At 40.6% G+C, this 10,266-nt stretch overlaps 1 protein-coding gene across 1 annotated transcript; it reads left to right on the plus strand.

Annotated features, from left to right (window-relative positions):
* Window positions 1-355: 355 nt before the first annotated feature.
* abhd8a (abhydrolase domain containing 8a) lies at window positions 356-7,189 on the plus strand. The gene is made up of 5 exons (XM_085140233.1): window positions 356-867; window positions 3,122-3,951; window positions 4,051-4,221; window positions 4,374-4,590; window positions 4,705-7,189. Exons 2-5 carry the CDS (start codon window positions 3,131-3,133, stop codon window positions 4,915-4,917), a joined length of 1,422 nt encoding a protein of 473 aa, XP_084996359.1. The 5' UTR covers window positions 356-867; window positions 3,122-3,130; the 3' UTR covers window positions 4,918-7,189.
* Window positions 7,190-10,266: the final 3,077 nt, after the last annotated feature.

The following is a 10,266-nucleotide window of genomic DNA, read 5'->3' on the forward strand; positions in this document are numbered from 1 at the left end:
GCTCTCCGCCCAATAAACGTCACAGATTGCTTTCCAGTGACTGGCACTGGACTGTCACAGCAGCAGGCCTACCAATTTGCTATGTGAGTTCAAGAAGGGGGCACTGCTCGAAATGTGTTAGATTAAAACTGAAAGGTCACGTCTGTCCTTGGCGGTGAGGCAACAATAACTCGTTCTCAGGTGACACTTTATGATGATAGTCCGCAATCAGATGTGGGATTTGAAATAAGACCCCACGCAGAGCCCCGACTGTGGTCACGTGCCAGCCCAATTTATTTAGATTAAATTAGCCGGACAGTCATTTTATCATTTGTCTCCTTTTCAGCGCCCAGGCAAGACCACACAGTCTTTCCCCCCTTTTCTTTCTTTCTTTCTTTCTTTCTTTTTTTTTTTGCTGGCCTGTCAGCCCTAGCAACAAGCAAACAGGCGCCTCTCATTGGCCTCCTCAATATACAGCTTCTTTCTATTCGCCCTCCCCACCGCCACTCAGCAGCGAAAATACCCGAAGATTGCTGCTGGTGCTGCGGATTCAAGGGCAGCAGGGCTGGGTAGGGTCTGGCCCGAGTGCGCAGTGGATGCAGAGGAAGCGAGAAAAACACGGGCGTCTGTTTTCGTAATGGGTATATCATTAAACTACCAGTGGCACTCTTTTATGGATGCATGCTTTATCTTCACTCCATGCCCCCCTGCGGTCTGTAATGACGGTCTAATTGGGCCAATAAGGAGCTTTTACTGTTTTGCAGCATCTCTAGCGTAGACAAATTGTTGCGCCAGATGCAACGCCGTTCTCGGTACTGTGTGGTCGGCCCTTGACTGTCATCTTTGGGTGCAGGTTTCTCATCACCTTAATCATCAGTACTTCTGCAGGTAATGCAAATCTTTTGGTTTTGGTTTTGTTTTATCTTTTTTTTTGTATTGCTCTGTGACATCTGGATATGTGATGTTTACTGTGCAGCATATCAGCGCCAATAAACGGCTGCACGCATGATGCATGCATGCATTTCGCCTGAGACAGGATTAAAATAATAATAGATTATGAATAATATAAGCAGTGTCATTCAAAGCGCACTATTTGTGAAGCCTAAAGCTGTTATATATATATATAAATATTTATATAAACATTTTTGGTGCGTATATTTGTGAGTATTTGAATCTTCTTCTTATTGCGATGTATGAATTGTTTTAAAAAAAATAATCATAATAATCATGTGTTGTTGTAGGAGCCAAGCCGCTAAATGTTTGTGCATCAGGGGTTTTTAACATAACGGTCTCATGTTGAAAATATAGGCCACTCACTTCACGTGCATCTTGACAGACTGCGCCTCACTCTGCTAGACTCTTGTTATGGAAATGCAGCAGCACACAGTGTACCGAATGTGTGTTACTGTAAGGGTTGGCAGGCCTGTCAACCTAAATATTCTGCAATGCAGACACACAAAACAAACAACTTCAACATGGCTGAGTAACCTTCAGCCCTGACTTTGGTCGAGGTTGGATGTCGCGGAAACCATTACACTTGCTCCCCACAGCCATGTTCCAGACCTGCTGGCGGGATTGGAGAATTGTAGGTCAGGAAGAGAAGCCCAGATTTAAGTGGGAGGACTGTTGGATTTGTGCTGCTGTAGTTTGTTTTGTGCCGATCTGTTGATTGTCGGTGGCCATGTAGAATATTTTTATCTATGTGTTTTTGTTTTGTTTTGTTTTGTTGTGTTTTTGCAGACTAGCATGGTAATAACCTTGCTCTTTGGGGAGGATTTTGCTTCTTGTGTTGATGTTCTGTTTTACTGTAAGGTGTACGTGCTTGAAAAACTGGCACGTGCACAATATACAAAAATATACCTAAAGGATTTGTTTTTGTCAGGTTTCCACAGACATCCACCAACAAATAATCATTCCCACTATTTACTTTTTTTATATATATATTTCTTTAAACCTATCAAGGTACCAATCATTAAATATACTAAGCACCCAGCATGATTGGAAGACAATAAAGATGTAAACAACATGTTTACATTCTTGTACTATTTTGTACTTCTCAATATACTTTGCCAAAATGCGCATTAATATAGGGGAATGCACAAATATCCTACAATAATGCAGATAATGCTAAATGGTGATGAGTTGCCAATGCAGCTCAACTCAAATGTTAAAATGGTTTTCAATTTGTGTGTAAAAATAAGGGTTCATTTTGCATCCAGTGAGATCACTTTGCATTCACACAAAAGTGTGCTGAATGATAGTGCGGATAATGCATACATAGTGCATAGACACAACAGCAGTTCCTTAAACAAGGAAACAATAAAGTCTCACCAGCTACTGAAAATGTGACTCAGCCTTGTGTGTTTCCTAGAGATAACCGTGTTTTGTATCAAAAGTGGGGACACTAACGTGTGTGTTTGTGCTGCTGACAGCAGACTGTCAAGCAGTGGCTGGACCTGAACGGAAACATAGAAACCAGCTCTCATCTCCCGCTGGAAAGAACGCAGTTTGGAAAACTGCTATCACGTTGTCGTGAGACACACAGTCCGCAGACATGTGTCATGCCCTCTGACTGGAGTTCTCTATTTATATATATCCTGATTCTGACCATGTGAAATGGAGGGGTTATTAATAGCAGACATCTAGCTTGGCCTAGGTTTTTTACATGGTGTGTGGTGCAAATACTGCTTTGCAGTTGTTTGTTGAATGCATCAGAATGTCAAGCCAGGTGAGTCACTGAGGTGAGTGTGTTAGTAGAGACTTAAACAGCTCTGTTGGATATAATATGGCTATTGATTGTGAAATGTGTTAAAGTACCCTTTATTTTGGCGTACTTTCTTTCTGGCTCTGGACTGATGAAGGATAAAGAAAGCCTTTTCTTTGTGTCTCTGTTGCTAGGAAACAGCTTGGGTTCAGTTTTGTAGGAATCAAGCTGGGTCCGATTTCTTGCAGTGCAGCCAATGCCATTGGCAAAGCACTGCAAATGGAACAAGTTAGAATGCTTGAATGTTTGAAACTGTGAGACTAAATGAGCTGTGAAAAGTAGGGCAAGACATTAAAAATGTTTTTTTCCCCACATTTCAAAGGAAGCATCAGAGTACTGATATGTTTTATTTGTGTCTGTGTGATGTTGTTCCTGCAGGGAAACACCATGCTGACTAGCATCACTGAAGGGATACTGTGCTGCCTGACTGGGAAGACTGCCAATCTAGTCTTGCCCCTGGAGTCATCAGAACCCTCTGATGGTTTTGAGTATGTGGAGGTGAAACCTGGGAGAGTCCTGAGAGTGCGGCATATCGTCCCCGAGCGCCAACCCATAGAAACAGAAAAACAAGTTGCTGAAAAGGACAATGCAGATGTTGACTGTTATGATAAAGATTCTCCCATGTCTAATAATGACGGCGACAGTGGCAGCATTGTCCACTGCAAGAGGAAGATCACAGTCTACCGAAATGGCCAGCTGGTGATTGAAAATCTTGGGGATGTTTTGCACTCTGAGATTCTGCAGTGTCAGGATGGGGATTTAGAGCCCTGCAGCACTGTAGAGGTGGAGCTTGCTGACTACAAAGACATAGCCTCTTCTCCAGACCCCAACCCTGTTCCTCCTCCAGTTCCTCCACCACCTGGGGAACATAAACCTGCTCCGCCTCCGCGGCGCCGTCGTCGCAAACCCAAGCGCACAGTTTTAATAGACTCCAAGAGGACGATCTCGAGCTGCAAAGGAACGCACTCGGATGTAGCACTGTTCTTCGTGCATGGCGTCGGAGGATCTCTTGACATCTGGAGCAGCCAGCTGGACTTCTTCTCCCGCCTGGGCTACGAGGTCATTGCGCCAGATTTGGCAGGTCACGGAGCAAGCACAGCGCCACAGATTGCAGCAGCTTATACCTTTTATGCCCTCGCGGAGGACCTGCGAGCCATCTTCAAGAGATATGCTCGTAAACGCAACATTCTTATTGGCCACTCATATGGGTGAGGATTTGTGAGATGCTTGTGTTACGGGTCAGCTTAGAAAAGTCAGTGGCGTACAGTGATTAACATGCTGTACCTACCCCATTATATCTCTTCCAGAGTGTCATTTTGTACCTTCCTGGCACACGAATATCCCGATCTGGTCCATAAGGTAGTAATGATCAATGGAGGGGGTCCCACAGCCCTGGAGCCCAGCCTCTGCTCCATCTTCCAACTGCCGTCTTGTGTCCTTCACTGTCTGTCACCTTGTCTGGCCTGGAGCTTCCTCAAGTAAGACGCTGTGATGCTGCAAACAGTATTGACACACTGTGACAGACAGATGTAATAGATAAATAATAGCTTGCTTAAAATGTTTACTATCTTTAAAATGTACAGGAAATAGATTTTGGTAAAGTTTTTTTCTTTCTTTTTCTAATCTTCAGAGCTGGATTTGCCCGTCAGGGTGCCAAAGAAAAGCAGCTTTTGAAGCAGGGCAATGCCTTCAATGTGTCTCCGTTCGTTTTGCGAGCCATGATGAGCGGTCAGTACTGGCCCGAGGGGGACGAGGTATACCATGCCGAGCTCACTGTGCCCATTCTTCTGGTTCATGGCATGTGTGACAAGTTTGTGCCCATGGATGAGGACCAGCGGATGGCAGAGGTATATCACACCTTTATCCAAACAAGAACTATTTTGTTTCATTTATTATTTATTGTCTCATAGCTTTGGATTCGGATCTGTTATAAGATTATCCATTTTGGCTCTTGTTTTTAGATCCTCCTGTTCGCTTTCTTAAAAGTAATCGAAGAGGGAAGTCACATGGTCATGATGGAGTGTCCTGAAACTGTCAACACCCTCCTGCATGAGTTCTTTCTATGGGAGCCCGACATGTCAAGAAAAGGCAGCAGCAAGACAGACACAGAGAAGGCGATCGCTGCCAGTGACACTCTTCACACACTGAAAAACAGTAAACCTGTGAACAAATAACCATCAAGGCATAAAGTTTTATTAAAGAGCAAAGGAGAAGGCCTATTTTTCAGCAGTTGGCATGTATTCCTAAGGCTCCCAGGCTGAGAGCTGTTTAAAACAGGGTCACATCTTATGGATGTAGATGACCACTGGTGCTCCGAGATGAAGCGGGAAAGGACGTATGATGAGAGGGGCGGACGCCGATACACAGTCAGTTTCTGCTACGCTTTTTGATACCAGTTTGTCCTCCATCTCACCATGTTTGCAAACCAACACAAAGTCTGGAGGTAAAAGGCACCATCCGACTATGATTTGCGTATGAAATGTTTGTGGTGAAGAACTGACTGATGAGGCAGAAAAGGCGTGAAATGCTGTTGGAATCGTCTCGCCTCCATCATATTTATTCTGTAAAGTACTGCAGAAAAGAGCTCCTGTTCTACCTTAATAAAATGGCTAATTTATCCATTTTAACTCTGCTTTCAGTGGAAGAGAAGAAAAAAAAAACATCAGACATAGTCAACCGAGGAATCAGGGAGTGTGAAGAGCAATTTATAACAGAATAATTGTGTTTGATTAAATGCAGACAGTGGAAAAATAGATTAAATGCATTAAATATACTACACTGTCCATGTGAAATGTGGATAATAACTGTGTCACATGCTTACATAAATGACAATATGATTGAAGGAGAAAATTTTGTACCATATTGTTTTGGAACCACATTCACACAATATGCAGTGTACAGCATCTCAGACACACACAACCTGACTGATTAACAAATGACAGAAGCAAGTAACTTTCCTTGCACTAAACTCAAAATCAAAAATGCTACGCGTCAGTATTAAAGTGAAACGATTTCATAGTTAATATTAAAACATAAAACAAACATCAAAGCCGAGAGAGATTCTCTTCCAGATTAACAGCCATTGCCTCGATACCATACATATATACACACATATATATATATATTATCCTAAGGATAAAAAGTACTGAGAGCCTGCATGAGTTCAGAGTATGGAAAGATATATACACAAGGGTTGTTTCAAACAGTTGCAATATATTGCCATAAATTCCCAGCACAATTGTCTTTTAATGAAATGGTTCCTCTCGGTGTGTAAGTATTATTATTGTTTATTTATTTCTGTTTTTATCCTGGCGTAACAGCAACAAACTGATAAAAATGTTGTCTTAAGCTAATAACTGATCGCGAAACACGTGTGCATTACCTAACCCTGCTGCTCCCCGTCCACCCTACACTGTATATCTACTCATGTCGGACTGAAGGAATGAGCAGGACGTGCTGCTCGCTGTTAGACATTCATTCGTGAATGTTGCTTTGTCTCATAGTGGGACAGTAAAGTGTGAATAAAAGCACAGTCTGATTCTCCCTGACAGTGCTTATCTGTTGACTGGATAGATTACTGTTATGTGTAACAGAGGATGTAAGTCAGAGGAAGCCCAAATATGAATCTGCCAAAGGCGAAAAATCCCCTTAACCTCCTGAGACCTGAACTCTTCCACGGCATGCATTTTTAGTTTCTCTTTGATATTTGGACATATTGGGGCACGATGAACGTAAAAACAAAGAATTACCAGATTTTTTTTTTTTTTACCTTATTTTTGTTTTTAAGAAAAATAAGAGCCACATATGAGCATATTCATTTAAAATTTCCTCGTAAGTGGATATCGGGCCCTTGTAAAGCAAAATTGAGTATTTTGGTCTAAATAACCCAAAATGTGATGTCCACATATGTGGACGCAGGGTCCTAGGAGGTTAAGAAAAAAAACAACAACAAAAAAGGGACTTTTGTGCTCTTCATGCTGGTCTGTTATATATGCATTTTAAGAGAGAGTGCAGATGCGAGATGACTGGATTTATGCAACAGGAACAAATGAACAGAAATAGTTTGGGAATAAATGGAACCGGCTCTAAAACATTATATATTCTCTATGGACTTTATAAAAACCAACAAGTGCTGCTGATGCAAACTACTGTATGTCTCTTTTGGTGTAAAAGGTCAGTAAAACTGTATGGACTACAGGGTGCACATGTACTTCTCCTTATGCTAAAAGTGTGCATATATAAATTGTCAGTGCTCATATGTGCTATATCTTTTTGTGGTTAACAAAATATGTTAATGTTATTGTGGCATTTATTCAAGGGAATCATATTATATGCACTGCCTGAATGTAGATGCATATAACATTATATAGCCTATTAAAACAATTGAATTCAGTGTATGAATGTGCCTTTCCTGGCATGAAATAAATCAGATGTTCCCAGTTAAAAGGTGTTTGTTTTCTCTGTTGAGTGCTGGATATGATTCTTCCTTCTCATCTTCTCCTTCTTCTTTTTCCTGCGGCGCCCTTTAGGGGTCACTGAACATCTGACTACATCTCACCCTCTGCTTAGTATCCTCCTCTGTCACACCAAACCCTCTGCATTTCCTCCACACGACCTTGCAAACCGCCTTTTTAGCTCTTGCTGTGATCCTTTTGTCTCACCGTCGTCTCCACCCTGCCTGCACCCTCTTCTTCATTTCTCTTTGCCACTGTCCATCACATTGAATTGTTGACGCCAGGAATTTAAACTCATCCACCTCTACTGTACTTTTTTAATCTTTTCAACCTTTCTACTTTGCTCAATCACAAACTTGTCCTATAAGGATTCATTACAAATTCGAAAACTGAAGTGGGCAATTTGCATTTTACTGAGGAAACAATCATGTTTTGGGGGAAAAAATTTAAATTCTAATATTTTTTTCATCAAGTTTATTAAATAGGGGCCTGCAAATATTCCTAAGGCAATATACTGAATGGACACATATTAGCTCAATCCTATTCTTTTTCTTAAATGACCATAGAAATGCATTTCTTGTCTCTGGACAGCACTTTTTATAAGCAGTCATGATAAAATCTTATTTTAAAATGTTTTGTCGCTCCTCTGGTGTTCCTGTCACTTTTGTGAAATTGGTGACTGCAGAGTGGCATTAAAATGAAAAAAATATTTTCTATTTTTCAAGCAAAAACATTCTTTAATTTAGCAAAATTTCATGCACTGGGTCTCAGCTTCTTTTATTTTTTGCCAGTTAATCGTATCAAATTTACTTGCGCCTCCTTGGCTCAACTGCTTTATCTGAATGGGGGGAAGCTTTATGCAACTCATTTGCAACAAGAGCAGAAAAAACGATTTGAATTAGGAAGAAAAGGCAGTCGCTTCCTTTTATTTCCCATTTGCATAGGTTAGGAACAGTTTTCTGGACGAGCTGATTTGCATCACTGAGAGGTCAAAGCAGGGTAGGTGCCAGCTCCAGCTGGATAACGGCAGCAGTCTTGAATTCTGAGCTATTCAGATACTGCATTTACAACTCTGATTCACTAAAAAAAATAAAAAAAAACAACAACAACAGCACAAAAAATCAAACATAAACTAGTTTTCTGCACCAAATATTCTGATAATATTCTGAAAACTTTCTCCATCTTTTTTTCTGAGAGACACAGCCTCTCTGGGCTGCTCTGCACATAACCAGTTAGGTTATACACCAGTTATTTTCACCATATTGTCTTGTCTTTTATTTCTGCAAATATGCAGGTACTTGCTGGCTGAGATGGGACAGTGGAGCAGAATTACATAGATAGTTAATTTGGGTGCAGTTAGAGCCATTCCCAGAATCTTTCAGGCTAGCTTGTCCTGCAGCATTGTCTGTTAAGCAGCTGTAAAGGATTTTATTACACATTTTTACATCATGCAATTTTATGCTTTCTATACAAGACAGCAGGCATGTTCTAATTCAGAACAAAAGTATGGGGGTTTTCCCACTTCGGGAAGCGTAAGCACTCCCCACTGAGATGCTGTGAAAACATGTTAATCCTGTCAGGGTGATACAAAAGAAAGCTCAGTCAACCACGGCATTTACAATTTCGACTCCTTAAAAAAGGAGACAGTAAACTAAACAGATGCATCTGATTAGTTTAGTCTGAATGTAACTTTTGAGTTACTATCTACTGCAAAAAGTGGCAATTTTCTAACATTAGAAAGGAACTCACTTGAGTTTAAATAAGGTGAGGCCATGTCCTGTTTCTCTGAGTTGCTGTTGTTTAATTCAGTTCAGTTCAGTTCAGTTCATTTATTTCAAACATTTCAAACATGAGCCTTCACAATCATTACAAAATATTATTCCATTATTTGTTTGAAAATGAGTAGGTAGAAGTATTTACTTATTTGTCCCTACTCCCTCAAGTTGAGGGGGTAATTGAGGAACATTATTTTAAAACTTTTTTTTTAACCTATTCAGCTTTTCTCCAAAAGTTGATTCTGTTCATCTGGACGTAGCGTTTTCTGGGAGAAACGTTTCGTCACTCATCCAAGTGACTTCTTCAGTCTCAGCTGACTGCAGGTTTCCCCAATCTTATAAACAGTACATTTGCATAATGACTGAAACCAGCCCACTGAAGGAACAATGGGCTGTGAGGTCAGTTCCTTAATCATAATTATGCAAATTCTCATGACCATTGATCAACAACCACTGACCAAAACCCACTGATCAAAGACCACTGATCAATGGCCATGAGTACCATTCACAGAGAGTTGGGGAATGGCTGCAATCACAGCATTGTAAGATGGCGAAAGATGTACCCTCAGGCCCCCACCTCGATTCAGAGATGGTCTTTCCCTTTTCACTAAACGTTTCTCCTAGAAAACGCTACGTCCAGATGAACAGAATCAACTTTTGGAGATTTATTTTCCTGGATGATTGAGAATGCATCAAGACCTATTCAGCTTTTGTTCGCTGCCATTTCAACTTGTGAAATAGACGGCTGACACTAAAAAAAACAACATTTCAGCACTTCGTATGATGTCTTTGCTGTATTGTCGTTGACTATAGGATTTAAATTGCAGAGAAAAACATTAAAATGTTTCACTGGAAATACCTCTGATCATCAGATGTTGCAACTGAACTGGCCCTGTCCTCGCTGTCCAGAGGTCAGTGTGGAACTTTCTCCACTGTTCTGTACTGTAATGCACTCTTGTACACTGTTCACCAGGTTACTGTATAGTTTTCTGTCGTAATAAATGTGTATTTATTAGTAGTATTTATGTGTTAGTGCTTTTATTAGCATTTATTGTATGTTTAGCATGTTTGTGGATACTGCAGAAATCTGTCTACCTGCATTTGATGAACTTTCTATACCCTACTGAATGAATACCTTTTTCTATATTATCTTGAGCTGAAACTTTAAAGAATAAAAACTGTAATATGAACATCTTAGCAACATGTGTTAAAAAATTAAATATAATGATATCAATCGTTTATAGGTAAAAAGTGAACTATTCCCTTGACCGATACTGTCAAATCAAATCTTATG

The sequence above is a fragment of the Neolamprologus multifasciatus genome, chromosome 18 (genome assembly GCF_963576455.1).
Source record: "Neolamprologus multifasciatus chromosome 18, fNeoMul1.2, whole genome shotgun sequence".
NCBI classification, from domain to species: Eukaryota; Metazoa; Chordata; class Actinopteri; order Cichliformes; family Cichlidae; genus Neolamprologus; species Neolamprologus multifasciatus.